The sequence below is a fragment of the Chelonia mydas genome, chromosome 2 (genome assembly GCF_015237465.2).
Source record: "Chelonia mydas isolate rCheMyd1 chromosome 2, rCheMyd1.pri.v2, whole genome shotgun sequence".
Lineage (NCBI taxonomy): Eukaryota > Metazoa > Chordata > Testudines > Cheloniidae > Chelonia > Chelonia mydas.
In genome coordinates, this window is record NC_057850.1 from 108,938,617 (window position 1) to 108,962,530 (window position 23,914).

The 23,914-nt window shown below is 39.9% G+C and overlaps 1 protein-coding gene across 2 annotated transcripts; it reads left to right on the forward strand.

Annotated features, from left to right (window-relative positions):
- Nucleotides 1-625: 625 nt before the first annotated feature.
- LOC102937318 (myosin regulatory light chain interacting protein) lies at nt 626-21,556 on the forward strand. 2 transcript variants are annotated; one of them, XM_037893096.2, is made up of 7 exons: nt 626-910; nt 2,598-2,788; nt 16,571-16,756; nt 17,631-17,828; nt 18,341-18,505; nt 19,138-19,558; nt 20,095-21,556. In XM_037893096.2, the coding sequence occupies exons 1-7, from the start codon at nt 809-811 to the stop codon at nt 20,182-20,184; spliced, it is 1,353 nt and encodes a 450-aa protein (XP_037749024.1). In that variant the 5' UTR covers nt 626-808; the 3' UTR covers nt 20,185-21,556. The 2 variants fall into 2 exon arrangements, with proteins under 2 accessions (XP_037749024.1, XP_037749025.1); XM_037893097.2 differs by lacking the exon at nt 626-910 and adding an exon at nt 1,544-2,452.
- The last annotated feature ends 2,358 nt before the right edge of the window (nt 21,557-23,914 follow it).

The window sequence follows — 23,914 nt, forward strand, 5'->3', positions numbered from 1 at the left end:
TTTTAGGCTACGTCTATGCTACGGACCCTATGCTAGCCCAGTTATGTCAGCACAGCCCGGTAGGGTAGAGGCAGCCTACGCTGCCAGAGGGGGTTTTCTGTTGGCGTAGGAAGGCCACCACCCTGAGCAACATTCAGTCTGGCAAGAGCCGCACGCATCCATTGAGCCAGCTGCGTCCACACCAGGGGGTTGGGGGCATGGCTCGGTGAACCGGGGTGTGAGTAAACTGCTAATACAAGGAGATATAATGTTGAAGTGCAACACAAGCCTCAGCATGGCTGGCTCCCTGCTTGAAGAGGTTTAGGACAGCCTGGCTCTGTGCAGCCCCAGGGACCTCCAGGGCCTGTCACGGGTGGGGCCAGGCGGCTGCTTCCCCTGCCTCCTGGGGACAGAGAGCCCCGTTGGGCGCAGCAGGCCCCACCCCACTGTGGCCCAGCAGGGGGAGTCAGGGAGCAGCAACAACAAACCGCCCCCGCGGTCGCAAGAAAGCCTCGCTCTGATTGGCGAGAGCTACTGTCTGCCGCGATGAGAGACGCGTTGGGATTGGCCGGCTTTTGCCGGTCGCCGGCGGAGGCGGGGAGGCGGAGCGGATATATGGGGGCGCGCCGGCGCCGGCTGCCGATCGGAGCGCGGCTGCTGGAGCGCAGGGCAGAGGCGGCACCGGAGGCGGGCGAGCGAGCGCGCACGAGTGGCCGCGGGGCTGGGAGGGGATACGCCGCGGCGGCGGCGGCGCACCGGGCAGGGTGTGTGGCTGGGTCGGCGACGGCAGCGGCTCCGGTGTCCGAGGCGGGGGCCGCGCTGGCGGTGGATGTCTGCCCCAGCCATGCTGTGCTATGTGACCAGGCCGGACGCGGTGGTGATGGAGGTGGAGGTGGAGGCCAAAGCCAACGGCGAGGACTGCCTCAACCAGGTGAGGCGCCGCCCCGGGGGCTCCCGGCCGCGCGGCTCCCCAACGGCCCTGGAAGCCGCCGCCGTTGCGGAGATCGCGACCGACCCCCCCCCCCCCCCCCCCCCCCCAGCGGCTCCTCCGGTCACGCGGCGGCGGCGGCAGCCCCGCGCGGGGCTCGCGCGCGCCCTTAGCTAACGCGCCCACCGCCCTCCGCGGGCCGGTTGCTGCGCGGGAGCGGGGGGTGTCTGCACGGGAAGGGGTCGGGGGCCGGGAGAAGCGGCTCGTGCTTCTGTTGCTTCCCTGAGGCGAGTCTCCCCAGTCCTCCTCCATGTTGGCCGCAGAGGCTGCTGCGCTCTCGGGTGCTCGGTCTCCCCCCGGGTGGGGACCCCGCCGGGCGGGGTGGGGAGAGGCCTCAGCGTCTCTCCTCCCATCCCCTCGCCTTGCGGCGAGTTCGCCCTTCCCAGGCTTAGGGGGCGGGGAGGGACCCCCCTGCGCCTGGAGCCAACCCGAGGCGGGACCCCGGCTTGTGCTCGGGGTTCTCTCGCGTGGCACCGCAAACATTCACCTAAACATTAGACACGTGGCCGGGAGGGGGCTACCCTACTGCCTCTGATCTGTCCGTCCTCCCTGTCTCCGTTGAACCGTGCTGCCTGCTCAGTTGACTCCACGGTGGCCAAAATAGTCAGACCTGGGGCGCTCCGCCTGTGTTAGGCACCTAAACAAGTAGCCTGGTTTTCAGAAGTGCCCTTGGCTTCTTTGGGCGTTGCTGATGCTCAGAAGAAGGGTTGTGCTGGGTCGGACCAACGGTCCATCTAGCCCAGTACCCTTGTCTGCAGGCAGTGACCAGCTCCAGGTGCTGCGGATGGCATGAACAGGGCAGTTATCCAGTGAGCCGGTCACTGTGGGTTCCCTGTTCTCCAGCTCAAGCATCTGGCAGTCAGAGGCTAGGGACACCTAGGCTCTGAGCATGGGATCGCTTCCCTGACCGTCTTGGCTAATAGCCATTGATAGAGCTATCCTTGGTGAACTTAACTAATTCTTTGTTGAACCCTGTTGGCCCTCACAATATCCCCTGGCAATGACTTTCGCAGGCTGACTGTGCCTTGTGTGAAGAAATACTTTATTTTGTTTGTTTTTAAATTTGCTGCATATTAATTTATTTGGGTAACCTGGTTCTTTGGGGGGGAGGGGTAAATAACACTTACTTATTTACTTTCTCCTCATCATTCATGATTCTATAGATCTCTATCATACCTCCCCTTAGTCCACACTCCGCATCATGGAAAATCAGGTCACTCACTCTTGCTTAGATGCCCAGGTTTGAGGGGGGAAATAGCGATAACTCCTGTGATGTGTGTTGTGGACCAACAGAGGTGCCTCCTGTTTTTATTGCCATTTCGTATTTATATACATATATATCTGTAGGTTGCCATCTGGACAGCTTCTTTAATGCTTTGCTTAGTTTTGATGACTACTTATGCTATGAGCAGGGGATTGGACTAGATGAGCTCCTGAGGTCTCTTCCAACCCTAATATTCTATGATTCTACTGAAAAGTGATTCAGTAAGATAAATTTATTATTTGAGTGTTGAGATTTTGTAACGTGTGAGAGCAGTTTTTAAAAAGCTAAACTTCTGTGTTTGGGTAATGGGTTTGGTATTAGCTATGTTGTAGAGCCACTTGTACAAAACTTCAATTTTTGTTATAGGTATGCAGAAGGTTGGGGATTATAGAAGTTGATTACTTTGGACTGCAGTTCACGGGCAGCAAAGGAGAGAGTTTATGGCTGAATTTGAGAAATAGGATCTCCCAGCAGATGGATGGACTAGCTCCTTACCGATTTAAACTGCGTGTCAAGTTTTTTGTAGAACCACATCTTATTTTGCAAGAACAGACAAGGTAAGATGAATCCAATCTTGAGTGAACTTCATTTCACATTTTCATGTTCTGTAATTTAATACTGTAAAGTAGCTGTACGTTGTCTATATCAATCATTTAGTATCTCTTATATTCAACTTATTTGCTTTTGAGCTGTATATATAGCTTGCTGTGAAAACCTAACATGACTTTAAATGTATTGTTCTGCCTTTTTTTTGAGCTTGAAGAGGAAGGGTAACTTATTCATAATATGTAGCTAAGTATGAGAGCTAAGAACAGCATAGTTAATTCCATACATATTTATTGCTACAAGTGAAAGAAAAATACAGGAGGTAACATGTGATATTTATACTGAGTTTGCATGCCCGATAGTAACCTCTCTTCCAGCATGTTACTGCAGGTCATTCTGAACTGCTTGTGTAGGAAGTGGCTTCTCCCACATGCTTAAACTTGCTAAACTCCTTAGTCTAGTGTCATATTACAATAATTTTCAAACAGCTATAGGTCCTCTCTCAAGCTACAAAAGGAACAGCTGTTTTATTTCTCCTGTAGAAGACATACACCTCTACCCCGATATAATGCGGTCCTCGGGAAACAAAAAATCTCAGTGTTATAGGTGAGACCGCGTTATGTCGAACTTGCTTTGACCCCCCTGTTCCTTGTTTCCTGACCGCCCCCTCCAGAAACTCCCCCCCATCCCTAATCACCCCCAGGACCCCACTCCCTACTTAACCCCCCCTGCTCCGACCCCTATCCACACACCCTGCACCCTGACAGGCACTCACCAGCAGCGGCGGGAACCGGAGCAATGCGGCCCCAGCCCGCTCCACTCCGCCACCTCCCAGCCGTGGTGCTCCGCTTCCGCCGCTGGTGATTGTGGGGAGGTTGGGGAAAGGATGCCCCCCGTACTCACCGGTGGTGGGAAGCAGAGTGATGCAGCCCCAGCCCACTCCACTTTCCTTGTCCCAGCTGTGTCGCTGTGGGGTGGTGTGGTGTGTTGGGGAAAGGTCCCGCAGTCACCTGCAGCGGGAAGTGGAGCGCTGTGGCTGGGAGCAGGCTGGGGCTGGGCTGCTCTGCTGCCGGTGAGTGCAGGGGGGAATCCTTTCCCCCAAGCGACATGGCTGGGGCTGGGGCCGGGGTGAGGGAAGTGGAGTGGGCTGCTTCCGGCCCCCCACTAATCACCCCGGGCCACTCTGGGACTGCGGGGCCCCAAAAGTGCCCCCCCACAGCTCCTGCCTCCCAGACCCTGACCACCCCCGAGACCCTCTGCCCCTTATTCAATGCCCTGGCCCGGCACCCTTAACATGCTGCTCAGAGCAGCGTGTCAGAGCTTTACCACGTTGTATGTGCACCCGTGTTATATCGGGTCGTGTTATATCGGGTAGAGGGGTACTAACAAAGCACAATAACTAAATTGATGATACATTACATTTCAGAAAAATGCATCGTTACCAATCTTTTGAGTTCCAAACTCCTGCAAAAATAGTAATGAAGCCTTACTGATTTTAATTTACACGAGAAAATGTCTCACATCTTCATTGGACGGGTCAATAACTTTCTTCCTTTTGAACTAGCAACATAAAGCATTTATATATTTAATTTCTGTCAGCCATTAGGTTCTAGTGTTAGATGGGGGCCATAAACTGATGAACTCTACTGTATGAAAACAAATAGCACAAAATATGATGATCCACTATCTTAATGTGAAATTCAAGTTTATTATGAACACGCATATCCCAGGATTGTCGGGTATTTCACTCTTCATTTTACCAGAAATTTTCAGCTAATTCATTTGTGCAGTGTGGCTGATGGTCTGATCTGAATGCTTATTACACAGGAGGATTACATATTAGATGTGTCCTTTTCCCCCTCTTTATGATGTATGAAGATCTGAATTTTTTAAATTTGTTTTATAATATAAATTCAAATCCTTTCTATCTTGGGAATTCTTGGTCATCCAGAGATTTAGTGAAACTGCCTTGACAACTTCCTGCAAGTAAAGCAGTTGAGAGGGGAAGGAGTTTGAGTGGTACTTTTACATATTGAATTCCAATGAACATTTGAGAGCGAGAGAATCCTTTTATAAAGATAGAATACTCCTGAGTATTCAGTTAAGGTGTCAGAGCTCACAGTCTAAAGCCCGAGAACTTCCAAAAAGTCCTGTATAACAAAGGAAGAACTGGTTTGACATTCTTGATATTTCTCTGGTTGAAAAAGTCAGAAAAAATGAAGATTTCCCTTATAAAAAAAAAAAGACAAACTTAGTTTTAACTGAGGGCTTGTCTACACTCCAAGCGTTATAGTGGCCCAGCTACAGCGCTGCAGCTGTGTGCCTATACAGTAGTGTAGACGCTTGCTACAGTGATGGAAGGGATTTTTCTGTTTTATTGTTAATTCATCCCCACGAGAGGTGGTGGCTAGATTAACAGAAGACTTCTTGCATTGAAGTCATAGCATCTATACTAGAACTTAGGTTGTCTTAACTGCATCTCTCGGGGTAGCTAAGTCAGCCTAAATTTTAGATTTAGACCAGGCTTGAGACCACTTATCTTTGTGTAAATTACACAAACATAAACCTTTTTGCACTCACATTGATGTAAGTAGGTCTTTTAGGTTGCATCTGTGTTAGATAATTAAACTATTAACTGAACTGGTGGGGTTACAGTGGTGCAAGTTGCAACTGTGTAGGCCGCACTAAGCAATCCTCTTTTTGGATATACACAGCACTCTGGAACTGCATAATGTCTGTTTTTCTTGTGGTCACATTTCTGGTTTAATTCAGTTGATTCCAATATTTCTGTCCTGTAGAAAGTACTACATGTGGTCCCTGAAGGCCAGGAGCCACAGCCTGGTACACATTCTCTCACACTCACTGCAGATGCCATGGCATTCTCAGGCCTGTATAAGGGGAAGACATTGAGGAGGGAGAGCAGGCCAGAAGCTTGTCTGAGCTGTCACTGAATAATGAGCAGGTGCATTGGCATGTTTGGAGGATCATTTGTACCACTACAGCTGCAACACCTTGTTTCTTCATTGACATTGCAACCATGCAGATAACACAGGGATGGATGACGTGATAGTCAGCTTTATTCAAAGCAGTTGTGCAAATGCCTGTGCATTGTTGATGAAAATTTTGTATGTAAAAATATGTTGGCTGTCAAGTGGTCCGAACGGTGGTTAACATGACAATTTCTTCAGTGTAGATAAGGCCAGGAGGTCTAGCTTGTACCACATTAAATATCGCCTCTGAAGTTAGCTTATGTTCTTCACACCTTGACACCATAAGGTATGCAGATCACAGCCCTGGATTTTCCTTAAATTAACTAAATACCACACTTGCTTTTAAATTACAAAAGCATGTTAGCTGTAAATTACTAGATACTACAATATTGAAGAGCTGGAATGACACAGTTGTCAAACACTGTGTTTTGCCCCTTTTTGAATGGTTTTAAAGTCAGAACACAAATAGGCAATTTTACCATTTCATTAGAAAGAACTCTGTATGCTAACACTTATTATTCAACTCAGAGGCCTGGTCTATGCACAGAAGTTAGATTGACCTTGCTACATTGCTCAGGTCCAGGAAAAATTTGATGCTCTGAGCACCATAGTTAGGTCAACCTAACCCCTGGTGTAGATTTAGTAAGGTTGACAGAAGAAGAATTCTTCCATTGACCTAGCTATCGCTTCTCAGACAGGTGGATTAAGTACATCAAGAAAAGCCTTTCATCGATGTAGGAAGTGCCTCCACTGTGGCTCTACAGCTGTAGCGTAGTCATGGCCTGAGTGTTTAGTTTACAATGTTGTCTATAATTCTTATGTCAGTTACGTATTCAAAACAACTTCTATCAAATAGATGCCAGAAAGCTGTTTTGACTGAGTAGTAACCTCTTTCTTGCCTACTTGGAAAATAGTGGAAAATAAAAGTTTAAACTCTTAGATATTTTCTATGGTCTTTATTTTTCTTTGCATTGCTAGGCTTTCCAGGGCATAGCAGATTAATTTGTCTAACCTTTGTGGCCATGAAACAGCTGCCATTAGTTAAGTAAATGGAGGTGTGCATGAAGTATCTGTGCCTACTAAATTTTTCTTCCTTTTAAAGAGTGGGGAAACAGTTGCTTTTATTGGTGCTCTAATGTGGGTTTCAGTTTATTGGCTGGCTGCTGTTTTTTTAAAATCTAAATCCTTTATTGTGGTGAACTATGGCTGCAAAGTTCACAAATTTAGACTGGTTTCCATTGAAATAAAAGGTAAAATGGTCAATGCAGGCATAGATCTATTGAAATAATATGCTGTGGCAGCTCAAATTTCCCAAGCAAGTTTTTTCAGACATGTAGAAAGGAGCAGGCCTATTTCAAGGACATTTATGTTGTATACTTTTCCAGTCTTTGAGGTTTCTGTGTTATTCTTTGAGTAGGAAATTCCTTTGAGAAAGAATATACTTTTTCATTTTATCTGAAACATTACCAGTTTATGTTCTAACACAGTTTAAAAGACATTTCCATCTTTCATGGTTTTCAAAATATTTTTTTGCATTTGTAAATAGACATTTTTATAGATGGTCCAGGCTTGGTTAACGTAGTTTGTTCATTAGAATAACCTATACTGTCAAATGATCACTTCAGCAGGGTTCTTGCTCCATTGAATTCAAAGGAATCAGGGTTTAAGGGGTGGTGTTTGCTGTATCAAAGAACTTGCTATAAAACAATTCTCTAACAGAAGGCAAATGGGATTTTTAGAGTAGGGAAGCAAATGGGTTTGAATTTGTGATCCAAGATGATTGGCAGACTTCAGAAGCAGTTTTAGCTTATACTTTCAGATGAGTTTGTTAAACTTTAAAACCTCAGAAGTGACTAGGAGTGGCTCTTTTGTACTTGTTTTAGCAATGAGGCTCCAGGGGAGGATGTATGGCTCTCTATGGTAAAGTGATGGTAATGTAACTTTAGGTCATTGACTGCGAGTAACCCCTGACTAATAGCTACTAGGCATGTCTAACAAATCAGTGACTGTTGCATTGGAACACAGCCCAGGATCTGAAGACATTCAATTCCTGATTGGCTTAGAACTCTTGTCTCGAGGCAGAAAGTTCTGCTTTTGTGGTTAAAAGATTTCTTTGTGAAGCAAGTAGCAAAGAAGTCTTGGAACTTGTCACTTTTTATAACAAGCAATGTTTGCCAAACTGTATGAAGGGACAAATTGCAGTTAATAGTAGTACTTTTGAAATGTACTGCTTTATTATTTTGTATGTTAAGATAAACTCTCAACTTGAGCCCATATGTACAAAATGTGCATTTTTTATGAAGTATAACATTGAAATTAATTTTAAAGTAAAGATTATTCTAAGTAAAATAAAACAAGTTCATTTTTATTTTTTAACTCTTTATTTAGGAATGTTTAAACAAGCTTACGAATCCTTGCCTGGTAAATATCAGAAACCAAACTATCATTACAACACTTAGCTTTTGTATAAAAAGACATTATACAGGAATTTAATCATCAAATCTTTCTATTAAACAGGGTGTTACCATATTACAGAGTAAGCATTATCACAACACCTGTATTGTTTCTAGTGATTTTAATAAATTAAATGAAATTTCTATATACACCTATTTAAGTAAGACAAGGCATGTCTATCAAATGTTAATATTTTTTTAAAAAGGGATGGGTGTATTTTGTCTAAGTATCAGTCTGCCTTCTGTTTGTTCAGTTAATATGGTGTTTTCCATAACCACAACCTCCCATATTTTTTTGAACCATTCCTCTGTGGTTGTCAGTTTTTCTTTTTCCAGTATGAGGCGATCAGTAGTGGAGCGGCTATTAGCAGATGAGACCAATTCTTCTTTTCCTTTTGTGTGACCATTTCAACTAGAAAAGGAGTACTTGTGGCACCTTAGAGACTAACAATTTGTGATATTTGCTTATGGATTGCATCGCAATACTCTAATGACTGGACATGACCGCTGGATAATCATAAAATCTCCTCTTTCACCATAATTTCTCCAGCATTTATTTCCTTTTTATATTTTTAACCTGACTGATGTGAGATACCCTTTGAACAATATCTTAAAGAAATTTTATTGTATTAGACTGAGGTTGATAGGTTGATGGTTTTCCAAATCAAACCTCTTACTTCTGGGGTAATTTGTCTGTACACATCTTTTTTCCACTATGTAATATATGGACACTTTATTTTGTTAAGAAAGCTTTCTGCAAAGATTGATGTCAATTAGTTATATTTTGTTTCCTAATTGACCAGAGGCCATCACTTCTATTAAAGTTAGCTTTCTATTTAAAACAGGTTTTCTAGAAAGCTGAGAAACATAATGCCTGACTAAAACAAGCTTTATTAATGTTATTTCAGTAACCTGACACTGAGACAAAGTAGGTTATATAATTTACTTGTGTGACTGGGTTGAAAATCAGATACTCATATATAGCTCTTGGCACCTTTTTGTCACTGACATATTACACTGAAAAGTCTAATGAATTAGCATTTAAAATAGCTCTGTTTTACTTTGAGAACAGTTTTGTTCAAAAATATGGCATTGCCATATTCCATTGAGGACTGTTTTGTTTACTTGTGTATTTTTGAAATATACATATAGTGACTCAGTAAGAAAAATGCAAAATAAGCATTCTGGTTTAAAGACTAGTACAGTGAACTGCTTCATTACCACATTACCTAGTTGCTCTTATGGGCCAATGTTAGTAAGAATGGCTGGTTTGTTTATGTAAATTTATAGCTAATTTAGACATTTGATTATATGGGGAATAGAGTGAGGAAATGGCCAGTTTCTCGCTTATTTTACATAGTAACACTGGCTGCGCATGGCATTGAATTAGATATGGTGCCCTCTTATTTTAAGAGCAAATGAAAGCTAACTGCTGCCATTGAAACTAGCATGTGTTTGAATGCATCTAATTGTTTATCTGAGGCAGAGTTGAATAGTGTTAGTAACCTTTCACTTACTTTTACAGAGAGCAAATTAGGATAGAGATACTGGGAAATATAATAGGAGTACACCAGTGCAGAGTTTTAGATTCTCATATCAGGTAACTAACTTACATTGGGTCATCTTGTTGGGGTAGGTGGGCCTTATTTTTCAGCTTTTCAGGTGGTGGTTTTTCAACAGTGTAACTCCATTTTGAGAGAATTATACTTCATAGTTCAAATTCACCTCATGCAAGGAGCTGCAAATTACATTTCAGTATCAGTGAGAGGACCCCCAGGTACTAGAGGGGTTTAGCCCCCAAAGGACCGGCAGTATTTCTACCAGGAGCACAGTAACTGGAGGTTCCAAGAGATGTATGTTCCTGGTTGTGCCACCTAGTTTTTGAGAAACACTGGCCACCTATTGCCTCTCCCACCACAAGCAGAGTGGAGATTGCAGCTCTTTTTTTGCTACCTCAGCCTCATTCCCTTGTAGGCACCATTCAGCTGGAGCGTGGAACGAGAAAGGGATTAAGACAGCCCTGTTGGACTGTTCCCATATTTACCTTACTAGACTAAAAAGATATTTAATTAACTTTATGGATACAAAAGGAATATTTTGATATCAGAACTTGCATATTAAGTGTGAACTCTTTTTCTTGAAGGGGAAGTAGAATTTCAAGTCTAACTTAAAATCTGGAATATGTACAATTATGCCTTCTGTGGGCTGTTGAATTTTGCCCCTGTCTAAATTTCATTATGGCTCCTAAGTACCTGTTTCTGTTTGCAACAGCTGTCACTCCAGGGACTCTGCATAAATCATATATGAAGAGAGGAACAGTAGGCACAACATGTAGATTTGTGTTAGTGATTAGGGTTGGTAGTTTTCAGTACCCCTAAAATTATTTTCATACCGTTGACCATTTAGACAAAAATCCTTATGTTGACCACCTTTTCTGCATCACTAGTATTGCTTTTTAATTTTGGAAAAAAAGGTACTGTCAAAAAGAAAAATAAATCTAAGCCAGTATGCATTTGATTCTGAATTTTTTCTGAGGGTTTGTGTATGCTGCTAAAACGTCAATAAAATTTGTATGAGAAAGATTAGGGCAGTATAAAAGAGACAAGATTAAAATAAACTAATTTTAATGTTGTAGGTGCTTGGCCAGAAGCCTCTTGGTACTGTTCCAACTGCCTTAAATGCTTTATTTCAAAAAGCCTTGGGACTCCTGAGCCCTGTTATGGGCTACAATTAGCTAGAAATGTCAAATTGAAGACTAAGGGCTTGTCTACGTGGGAGTTGCCATACTAACTAAAGGTGTGAAGTTAATGCACATATATTAGTGCATTAAATCCCTGTGCGGATCCTTGCATTGAGAAGTAAAGTGGCCTTAATTCCAAGGATCAAGCTACAGCAAACTAAGGCCATTTTACTTCTGAATGAGAAGATCCACTTTGGGGTGCAGTGCACTTTAATGTATGCACCCTAACTTCACCTTTAGTTAATTCTCTTAACTTTGAGTTATCCTGTATGGACAAACCTTTAGCTACTTTGCAATTCTGACAGTAATTCTTTAGATTATATTTTGAGGTAGTCTGCTTTATATCCAGAAATATTCTGGAGCACCTGGCTTCATTCTCAAACAAAAATATTCATACTCAAAACAGAAGACAAGTTTTAATATCCTAATGCTATACAATCTTGGGTGCATTACACTGGAGGCAAGAAATTTTGAATGATTGTCATGCAGGAATACTGCAGTTAAACTTGAGAGGAGGATTTGTCCTGCATTGCAGAGTAGTAAGATTAAACTCTTAATTTCAATTTTTTCCTATTAATGTTACAACGTTATGTGAATCCATGATTGAAGGTCTTCAAGGGAGGTATGAGTGACTTTCTGTTACTACACTGGAAAGCAGTTTTTCTGTATACAAGTGATTTCAGAGTTTATTTTTTTCACTGGCACACTTCTGACATTACTAAGCCTAAGTCTGGGAGATATTAAGATTAACACAAACCATGATAAAATTTAATTTAAGAGTGAAAATTTGCATTATGAAGATTTGCTTTGTATTTTAAAGAGGTTTTAAGGTTGAAGTGATACTGTACAACTGGTTTGGAAAAATAAATTAAAGAACTACTTGTTTGAATCAGTCACATGATATAAGAGAAGGCGGAATCTTAGAACTGGTGAAGTACTAACTTTTGTAGCAATTCTAATGAGACTAAAGTAGCGTTTTTTCCAGCATGTTTCTAAGGGTTAAAAATGTATCCTTGCATAACTAAAACGATAAATAATGTAGCCATGAAACTTGGTCAGTGACTGTCTAATTCAGTTTTAATAAACTTGTTGAACTGAAATAGTTTATAGCAACTGGTGCAGTTTGTTTAAAAAAATTAAATAGAAACCAACTTAAAGGAGGCTTCGGTTTTTGAATTAGTGAACTGCTACAGGAATGCTTCTTGGGACCACCACTTCATTTTTATCTTGACTTTCCAGTCAGTTTTCTGAATGTGCTGAATCTCTCTGCCTTGTTGAACAGAATGTCCTAGAAATGAATGCATAGATCTGAAGAATTGAGCACCTTTTGCCTAGAGATCCACCTGAGTCTGTCCTGGCTTTTGGAGATCCAGTAAAAGCTTTGTACTCAAGCCCCAAAACTAGTTTGCAGAAATTTGGTTTAATGCCTCCTGGCTCAAGAATGCTACAGGTAGTCCATTCAGCCCTGCAGATGAACTTTGAAGAATTAGGAGTCTAGTTCACACCTCTTCATGTTAAGTAACACACCATTATTTTAATTTGGTGATCTGATACTACCCAGGGCAGCTGACTTCACCAGATTCTGAGGTTCTGGTTGTTGCACGTGTATCAGGCAACTGGAACCTAGATATTCATTAAAATTGACTGATTAAAATGACTTCGGGGAGTGTGAACTGAAACAGGTTGTATGAAGAGGGAACACTGGTCAAAATTAGCATTTTAAATGTTGAGCGCTCTGTAACTAATGATTAAAGCCTTCAGAAATTTTTCCATCCCAATTTTGCTTTGTCTGCTCCATTCAAGTGTCCTTTTATAAAAATAAAGGTGAAAAAGCTACAGTGGGCGTCTGTCTGAACTATTTATCTGGCCCCCATTACCATGATATCTGAACACCTCACAACACCTCTGTAAGCTAGGGAAGTACTGTTATCTCCATTTTATAGTTGATGAACTGAGGCACAGAGAGGCTACGTGACTTGCCCAAGGTCACACTGGAATTCTGTATCTTCTCTGCATCTTCACTTTTTAGGCTTGATAGGTCTTTAGCAAGAGAAGGTGGAAGTGGTTCTAGAACAGTTATCTCTATTGTAGTTTCTTCTCTAATGCATTTCTATCTGCTGGAGAAATCTTTAGCTTTTTCACAGCTCCCTGTTGATGTCTGTAGGGCCTTCTCAGTAATGGTAGAGATTATCTTGCTGTTTCTCCTGTATAATCAAAGTGCTGTCAACTGCACAAAGCACACTGAAATATCTTTTGCTTTTTTTTCAGTTGTAATCTTGTCACTTGCAACTATAGTAGGAGTAAATTTTTCAGGCAGAGAATGTTTTCAAGTTTGCTATATCCCTTTAAATGTCACTGTTACATAAATCATAAGTACTTCCAAAGAAGCAGTAGTATGCAGAAATGTATAAACAGACTTTTCATATTTCTAATCTTGGGGGGAGGCAAAGTTGAACAAATGATTACTGTTAGACAGCTGTCTTGGCCAGAGCAAGTCTGAGTAGTTTAATTTAGATAACCTGCATTAATTGCTCTTAAAAAGTTAAATATATTGTCAGATTGCATGCATGTGGCTAAAATTTCAATTTGATATAAACCCTACAGTTAAACATGTTGCAATTTTTTAATAATGCTTCAGGTTTTTTGAGGTAAACTGCAAAGCAACAATAAAATGAATTTTTTTCATGATGCATAAGGATTGCTTTATAAAACAATTATTTTGGTTAGTTTTTATATTTGGTATATCAATTCTCTCTCGTGTGTATTGGTATGTAGTCAAATTGAAGATATAAGCATCCCTTCTCTTCCCCTCCTCCCTGGAGGGTGGCGGGGGAAGAGAGCTGCAACTCAGGTTGCAACTCATCACCACTCAGGCCTTGGCTAGCTCTCGTTATTTTTTTAGTCTTTACAATATTTTATTCATTAGATAACTTTCTCATTCTGACTGTAGCAAATGTGAAATCTGCTGCTCAGTGCATCAAATTGGTTAGCAAATGCGTAAGGATTACGAAATGTAAGAACTTACCTGACTCAGCATGTCTAAAGTTAAAAAGGTAGGGAACTGGTGAACAAGTTAGCTGAAGTAATGAAAATGGATAGTTCTAAAATAAATGGTCTAAAATAAACATGGTCAAAAATTGATTAGCAAGATTAGATAGGTTTTATGTTCACCTTAAAATGCAGAAAATACATTTATTTTAATTCTTCAAGATGAAATATGCCATTGCATAAAACTTCCACTATTGAAATGGAAGAGCAGAATATTGATTCCCAAATAAGGTCTGGTCTAAACTGTAAAATTAAATTGACCCAGCTATGTTGCTCAGGGGTGTGCAGACCATGCTAGATGGGTGGAAGAATTCTTCAATTCACCTAGCTACCCCCTCTCAGTGAAGTAGATTAACTACAGCACCAGGAAACCCCCTTATGTTGCTGTAGTGAGTATATACACTGAAGTGCTACAGTGACATAATAAGTGTAGACGTAGCTTAAGGCCTGGTCTACTCTGAAAAGTTAGATCGGACCCAACTACATTGCTCAGGAGTGTGAAAAATCCACACTCCTCAGCAACATCATTACACCAGGGGCTAGATCAGTTTACACAGGTTGTTAGAATTCTTCCATTGTCTTAGCTACTGCCTCCTGGGGAGATGGATTACATACCCTGACAGGAGAACTCCTGTTGGCATAGTAGTGTCTACACTAAAGCGCTACAGTGGGTAGCGTTTCAAGTGTAGACAAGCCCTTAAGTCCCTGTTCCAGACCTTGGAGTAGCTCTGCATCTTGCTTCAGGATGAGTCTCTGCTTTAACACCCGAAATATGGCAATTAGTCTGTGATCACATTGATTTCCATCACCAGGTTTAACTGATTTAAATTGGCAAGCAGGAAACCATGACTTTTAATCTTGTTTTGCATTTGTACTCTGTAGTTAGTTTCCTGAAGTATGTAAGGTTGATTCTCATTGGTTGGTAACCCTTAAAACATGTTGATTTGAAACAAAATGTGGCCTTTATACTAAATTTGGTGGTACTCTTGCTAACCAGAAGGATACAGTGTATCTACACATTTAAGCAGTTACAGAGCTTAACATTCATTTGTTCAGGCTCTTAATTTTTACATTTTTATTATGTTAGAAAATGAGTGAAGCATTTTCATATTTACTAAATTAATTTTTTACATGAGACTTGTTTCAAGCTGTATGTGGATGGAAAATTAAATGTACAGAACCAATATTTTTCTAAAAGTTTGGTTTTATTAATTCTATAAAACTACCTTCAGTGTGCTGGATACATAAGAAAAAGTCGATCATGTTTTGCATTTAAAACTGTTTTATTAAACAAAGGAAGTATTAGTCGTTACTGAATTGAACTGGTGGTTTCTGGTCATCAAGCCCTTCCAAGATTTTAGAACTAGAACATCTCATCTTCATACCTAATTTTTATTTATAATTTGGAATATTAAAACAGGCTTTCCTGCTCTTTTCAATTCTCCTTCGGTTTCTCACCTTTGAATAAACTAGTCATTGATCTGAACTAGTTGAAGAAAGTGACTTGAAGAAAATATTCTCTGCATCTGCAGAAGAGACTACTTCTGTCAAAAGCTGTTTTAGCATTTCAAACTCTGATTCCTGGTGCCTAGTGAGTGACTGCCACCAGTTCAGTGATTTGACTTCTTTTAAAACAGCTGAAAATACGTACTGCTTGAAGTCTATTTTTATGTAATGTAAATTATTTTTATAGCTTATAAGTAGGTTAGGTCTAAATATAGGTTGTCAAATTTTAAATGGTTTAATTTAAATTGATTTAAATAAGTCTGAATTTTTCAAATTGATTTTTATCCATCCTGTTTTTTAAACTGTTTAGCCAATTGACAGATCCAAATATAAAGGTCCGAGGCTAAACCCAGAACGGCAATAAATGGCTGAATAAATATGCTTACAAAGTAAACATAGCATATATATGTTTTCACAGCACTTTTGTAGGTTTTTCAAGTATTTTTCGCTGGATTCTTTCAGGCTGGGGAAAATCACACCACCTCTGTAAGAGTACTATTGGAGAGCTGTTTGTTTTGAATAAACAGAAAAATCTCCCACAGATTTCTCAACTGTAATATTTCACAGAACTGCATGTGCTGATTTATGCTTAGTATTTTACAATATTTGCTTCACTTAACTACGAATGATAGTGCCTACTGAAGTAATGCATATTTATTTAGAAATGACAGTGGAACAACGTAACTACATGGGTAGCCTTTTACATGCAATATGAGTGCTTTCTTTGTTTAATCTGTAATTCTCACTGGATGAGTTTAACATTTCAGATATTCACTGATAGTGAGATTTTTTTTAATGGCCTTAAGATATTTGATCTTTTTGGACTTGCTGGACAATTCAGTATTTAAATGAAGCTGCTGAAAGAAACTCATCTTTTAATGTAGGCTGGCTTTTGAAAAGATAGCATAAGCGTTAACAAAATCAAGTCAGTTTTCTAACTCTGATGCCAGAACTATTCGGTATTTAATATGCTCAGTGACCATTCTAGAGTCTCAAACAATTATTGACTTCTATGCTAGTCAAACTTTTTAAAAATAAAAAGTAATTCTCTTGCAGGCATATGTTTTTCTTGCATATAAGGGAGGATCTTTTGGCTGGTAATCTTCAGTGTTCTTCAGAGCATGCCATTGAACTTAGTGCGTTGTTGGCTCACATGAAGTTTGGGGATTATAACCAGAATACTGCCAAGTACAGTTATGAAGAGATGTGTGCAAAGGAGCTCACTACTGCCACCTTAGACAGGTAAGTAACTGCTGTAACTACTCTAACAACCAGTGACAAAAATTGTTTAAGAATTTAAATTGGTAAATGATAATGTCTGGCTATTTGGTGCTAAAACGTAAGTGTAAGTTATGTTGCAAAAAAATCAAAGCTAATGTTACAGTCAGCTATTCTTTGAAAGGAAACCAAACTCTAACCAGAATGTGTTTAATGAAAGTGGCCCTACATATCTGCATTTGTAGACTGCAGTTTACATTTCCTTTTTGGAAACAGAAGTGGTAACTATTTAAATATTCCTTGATTAGGAAGTAAAGGTAGCCTAAATAGTCTTTCATATAGAAGACTATATACATCTAAAGGTACAATTTTAGGACTTTAGATGCCTAGACTCTCCATAATTTTAATACCCTTAGATTGTGTTGTAAACAAGCCTGAGTCTACTTCCTGTGCACGTGCACATATTTTTCTAGTGTAAAACCTGAACGTCAAGGAGAAAAATTCTAAATGTTGTATTTGCATGCATGTGAATTTTTTACTGCTAGGAAATTTGCGATCTGAAAGCCTTTGTACACAAGGGACAGTTTCTAAAATAGCATGCAGCTTTTTCTTCATATTTATATAAAGAAAGGATCTCTTTCTACTCACTCACTTACTCAATAAATATATGGATCCTTTAAATAGTCCAATAATTAATTTTTAATTTAATTTAATTAGTTCTGTCACTTTAATGATCAGAAACATATAGCCAGCTATAACTAAACAGACCAACTAATTTAGTACTTTTATATAAGGACCACCTAACTTGATCATTTAAAACCTTGTTAAAATGAGATGTTGCTGTAAATTACTGCATATGGCTGAATGGTTCACCTATCAGTCTTTTTTTTATCCACAGTATTACTGCAAAGCACAAGGAACTAGAAGGGCTGAGCCAGGCTTCAGCAGAGTACCAGGTTCTGCAGATTGTGTCAACACTGGAGAACTATGGGGTAGAGTGGCACTCAGTGAGAGACAGTGAAGGGCAGAAACTTCTCATTGGTGTTGGGCCTGACGGCATTTCCATCTGTAAAGATGACTTCAATCCCATTAACAGGTAAGTTCCTGGGGCGAAAGAATCTCATCTTCTGACTTTTCTGTGAGCTATACTTTGGTTCTATACCTATATAATCAAAACTGTGGTATTCTAAAGGAAGTGTGTTTAAAATCTTTTGTATCTTTGTGTTCTGGTTGGACCATGCAAGAGCTTCCAAAGCATGCAGTGCCTGGGGATTTATCCACTTCTGATAGCCTTTTCTTCAGGAGACCATTGATTTAAAACGCTGTGTTTGGGGCTATACAAATAAATTATGTGCTTCCATGGGGACTGTATTAGTGGTATAGCTGTCCTGTACTTGTTCAGTGTAGCATTTTCAATCTAGCATTATAGAAGATTGGGAAGGCCTCTTGTTTGCAAATGTAGCTGTTAATTTCTTCTGGGTAGTCTTAGAGGACGTTTCTCATAGTACAATATGTGAGTGGCTGTAGAAATTGTCTTAATTTTTAGAAGGAGAATAATCCCCCCTCCCCCCGCGCGCACACTACTCATCATTTTCTATTCACATTTAGGATTGCTTATCCTGTTGTTCAAATGGCAACCCAGTCTGGGAAGAATGTGTATCTGACAGTCACCAAGGAGTCTGGTAATAGCATAGTTCTCTTGTTTAAGATGATCAGTACCAGAGCAGCAAGTGGACTGTACAGAGCAATAACAGAGACTCATGCATTTTACAGGTTTGTATTACTAGTGAGTAAACCATTCTTCCTACCTTTTCAACAGCAGTTGAGTCAGTATTTAAACTTGGCACTGGATTATAGGTATTTGACACTTCCTCAGACTACCTTGCATTTTAGATATTCCCCTGCAGAATTCCATCATATCTTTGCTGCTACTCCTGGACACACAACACCAGGAATGGTATGAAACAAAATTCAAGCATAGTCCTACTTTGCTTCTGTTACATCCAAGAGCTGGATAGATTCTTATTGTTGAGGTTTTCTGGGGTGAGAATATACAAGATATTTCTCTGCACTACTACAATATACATAGCATTTCCTCAGAATGAGAACTAAATCAGTTTCTAATAGATACCTCAGTAAGCAGTAGACACTAATATATGCTAGAAATGAAAACAAGTTTATAATTTATGGAAAACATCAAAATAATCTATAGCTTCATTCCTCTAATTCTGTTTTTAAAAATCCTTGCAAATACAGCTGTCATATATAGAAACAAAATTATGTAAGCTAACCATGCTGTGGATCTTCCATCCTTCGCGGGTGTCTGAGCTCAGGGAACAAATAAGATACATTGAGGTTTCAGTATTAACCAAGTTTTTCACTTGTCTCATGGGTTTGTCTTGTAGGTGTGACACTGTTACTAGCGCTGTCATGATGCAGTACAGTCGAGATTTAAAGGGTCACCTAGCATCCTTGTTCCTGAATGAAAACATTAATCTTGGCAAAAAGTATGTCTTTGACATTAAACGAACATCAAAGGAGGTTTATGATCATGCGAGGAGGACTCTTTACAATGCTGGTATTGTGGATCTTGTTTCAAGAAGTGACCAAACGCCACCAAATTCTCCCCTTAAGTCTTCAGAAAGTAATATGAACTGTGACAGCTGTGAGGGTCTCAGCTGCCAGCAAACAAAAGCTCTTCAAGAGAAGTTGCGGAAGCTGAAGGAGTCTATGCTATGTATGGTGTGTTGTGAGGAAGAAATAAATTCAACCTTTTGTCCCTGTGGCCACACAGTATGCTGTGAGACCTGTGCTGCCCAATTGCAGGTAATTGCAATGTCACTTGGGACATTCCATATTAATGTGTTAAACAGCTGATTTCACTTTACAGTTCATTTTTTACAAGTATAATTAACTGATCTTGACCAATATACTCAGCAAAGTTTGCTTTGGTATTTAAACTCAGTTTGCATAATGTCTTAGTTCACAATGTTTAGATGATAAGCTAAATAGGTGAGGCTGTATTGTGAAGAAAGACAACATAGGTGAGGTAATTTATTGGACTAGCTTCTGTTGGTGAAAGACAAGTTTTTTTGAGCTTGCACAGAGCTCTTCAGGTCTGGTATAGTATGTGGTCATTACTTTTGATGTAAATTAAGGCATTTTTTGCAGAGAAGTTAGGAATCAGTGGCATGGAAGTTTCTTGTGGTGTCATGTTAGAAATATAGAGACAGATCTGAATACTTCAGTCTCACCAACAATGTTTATTCATTAAGATGATGACTTTGTGCTCATGAGACATATAGGGTCTCCGAAAATTGTGGTGAAGGAGTGTTCCCTAATACTTTCTATCTTCTCTCCAGTCATGCCCAGTTTGCAGGTCTCGGGTAGAGCATGTCCAGCACGTGTATTTGCCAACCCACACCAGTCTTCTCAATCTGACAGTGATATGATCATCATGTACTTTTTACAAACTGCACTAAGATGAACTACAGCCATTGATTGTGAAGAAGGCAATCACTCCAGCTCCTGCCTACAATGAGAAGCAAAACTCCCACTACACCTTTGGGTCGTGGAGGGGTCAATATTCTCTGTTCAGCATGCCCAAGAAGATGGTTTGGGGTCATCCTGTGAAAACAGAACTCTAAATAAATTCATGTCATCTAAAGGATGAAAAAGTTCTTCTTGATGCATGAGCTTGCAATGTGGCAATATTGCCAAAAGCTAGGTAATTCTGGGGAATGGGGTGTAAAGTCAATTTGATATACCCAGCAGGGATATTTCAATATGTAGTTTTACACATTTTGTAATTGGTTTTAAGTTTTTTTATTTTGTTCCTTTAGTGTGATCACTCCATTATTTTAATAGCAAAACTAGTTTTTTACAAATTTATACATCAGTTTTATTATGTTCATAGTTTCTGTGTTTAGTAAATTGTTCTGAAGTGAGGGGAAACTATTTTAAAAATCAGGTATTTTTAAAAACCTGAGGTTGCAAGGCTTTAAGCAAGCAGTTGTATTTAAATCAGCAATCTAATCAAAGCTTAATTCAAATCAATGATAATTTTGGAAGTGTTCTTTACAGCAAATTTTAATTTCTGGATGTTGAGGGGTTAGTCAGGAAAGTCTCTCCTGCTTAGTAATGATGCTCCACTGAGGAAATGTTCTGGGGCTTTGCTTGCAAATCAAAAGGGAAGACCATTTCCACTTGGGAAGGATGTAAGTTAGCCAACCCTAGAGATGTGTCCAGGTTGCCACAAATTCATCTGTCATCCTATAAATCTGCCTTACCTGTGGAGGCTGATTTTGCTTGAACTATCAAAAATCCATTTTGGCCTAAATAGTGTTAAACGTTGTATAATTTAAGTGCTTTCATAAGTTTATTTTTTGAGTTGCTTGATTATCTATCTTGCTAAAACTCTTTATCTTCCACCCCCCATTTGGGCATTTTGGACTTCAGTCAACTAGTGTATTCTCCATGATTTAGAGGAAACTAGAAGAGCATATTTGGGTGCAATACTAGCTAAATTAAAGCTAGAAAACTACACTGTCACTTTACTGAGATTTTCTGAGTATACTTTTCATATTGCCTTAATGTAGCAGTAATGTGTGTTTATGCATTTGTTTCTTTGCACAGACATTTTGTCAAAATATTAAAACTCTACTTTTTTATCGCACATATTAGCATATAAACCTTACTCCAAGAGGTATTTATTTTTTCACTTTGTAAAGAAATTTTGTTTCCACATGAAGCAAGAACTCTGTCCTATATTGTAGACAACTTCTGTCTTTTTATATTCAGGTTAATAAAGGACTTTAAATCAGATGTCTTTCTACATTATTGATGGTATTTGGAAGTCTGCTTATTAGCTTTGTTGTGAGAAATCCTGCCATGTCGTACATAATTTAATCCATTCCTTTGCAGTTATCATATTGTCCATTTTTTTCATAAACCTGCATATTTTGGGACTCATCTAAGGGGTACTGACCATTTGTAACTGCCATTCAGGGTAATGGTGCTTAAAATCTTTCTGGATCAGACCCTTCTCTTTTGTTTCCTCTCTTGAGCTAACTGGAGGAGGAAGCTTTTTTCATGTTGTAGCTACCTTTTGCTTTCAAATGATATGGCCTAAAACACCTCACTAGTTGGAGGGTCCTTAATTTTTCTTATAGAAACATTCAGAGGAAATACAAGGTTTTTGTGAGTAGAAACTAAAAATGTAAGATACTGTTTGACCTAAACAAGCTTCTTACAAGATTTAGAATTTAAACTTAGAGTTTCGTCAGTCCAACTGAAGCATTTAACATAAATCCTTTTTACACTAGTGTGTAGACATTTAGAAATTTTTTAAAGTTGAGTCACTAGTCATCAGCTATATCACTCTTCAGTTTTGAAGGCTTCATTAGCATCACTTATCCTATTGAAGCTAAAATCTTTCCACATTTGGCCTCCACCTGAACACAGTTTAAATTGACAATCCCAGGAACCTTATTACTTGAACCTATTAATGTCACCTTAGAGCAAATGAAACAATGGTATTTCAACTCAAAATAGTGTAGTAGGTGAATGTAATTTCATGGAATTTTAATATGTATAGCAAATCATAGTGGCCATTTCTAAGTACTTTGGAATGGCTAAGCCTGAACCAAGCACTGTACGTACTTATGCTTGCTTTTATTTTAAGCAGTTACATCTCCAAAAGACCACCATGGTTAAGGTGGATAGGAGAACTACAGTCCCTCTTGAAAGCTGAGGCAGAACTTAAGAGACTTCTCTGAAGAGTTGTTCAGGGCTGCCTCTACCTCTTATGCTACTTAAGATGAAGTAGCAGTTGTCGCTGGTTGAAGATACTGAACAAATTATTGCTGGCCAGAGACTAGCTGTCAGACTTCAGCCCGCCTTGCTGCAGACTAATATATCTTCTTCTGTTGCCAGATACGCTATTAGCAGCGTATGTCTTTGTACTGTTGTCAGTCTCAGCTGTGAGGGGAGTGAATCAGGTTCAGACTACAGTGATGAGTATGATGTAAATGCTTGGAGCTAGATCTATGGGACTGAATCAGTAATGCACAGATCACTTCTCCAAAGATAGGTTCACATTTCTTTTCAAGGAAAATTCTTTTTGTTGAATTCAAAAAGCTTCCTCAGTCGCTGGCAAATATATTCAAGACCTTGGTATCTGACTGATTTCCTTTTAATACTTGGAGTTTTGAGGACCAAGGAGTACAGAGTAACTCTCCTATCCTTAAGAGTGTGGAGTGCTTTATCTGTATTCAAGCTTAAGAGCTCACAATACTTGAATAGTAAACCTGTGATGGTTGTCTGACCATGAGAACTGTAATCGGGGTTCTGCGCATTGTAACGTCTGTGGCCACCAAATAAGCTGCCATGTCAGGCATTTAAAATAGCCTACAAGGTTGTCTTTGCCATGTGTTGCCCTTCTGACATGATCTCTCAAGTTCTGCTCTGGTATTTTGTGGCAGTTTATCCAGAAAGGGTGGTGGTCTGTCTTATGTTAAATTGTATTTTGCCAAGCAAACTTGAAAATGCATGTCTGTAGTGTCAGAGTAGGGTTTTCTGATTAGCAGATTCCCTTGTCATGGTGTGTGTGTTTAGGTGTCTAGGATTTGGGAGTCCAAACTTTTTCCCCCTACACTGGAGAGAAAAGTTACTAGTTTGTATGGGGTGGGAGTAGACATACTTCAGGCTCTTGTATGGAACTTGGTTCCTTTTAGCTGACCACTTGCAAGTTATTCCTTTTTCTTTCTGGAGAAAATCTAACTCGTGATGAATGGTTGGAGTGGGTAATTCACCCTTTTAGTTTTATGGGAACTAGTAACTGCAGCCTATCCACTTCTTAACATGATACTGTAACTATAGACAGCTTTTTAAAAACTTAAAAGACTTAGCACTGGAGAGAGAGCTATATACTTGTTAACACTGTTCAGAAACTAGAGCTTGGCCAATACCTAACTTTTCAGTTAACTGGCAGTTCCCATAAAGTTGGTGTGATCCAAAAAATTCTTGGTGAATTGTTTGACTTCAGATAAAAGTTGTCAGCTTTTCCAGTGTTTCATTTCCACACATTAACCTTTTTTAATAAAAGCAAAGGAAATGAAGGGTTTGATGTACAAAACCAGAGCTGGAAGTGCTACTGATGTGCTCAGTCGTTGGGGCACTCAC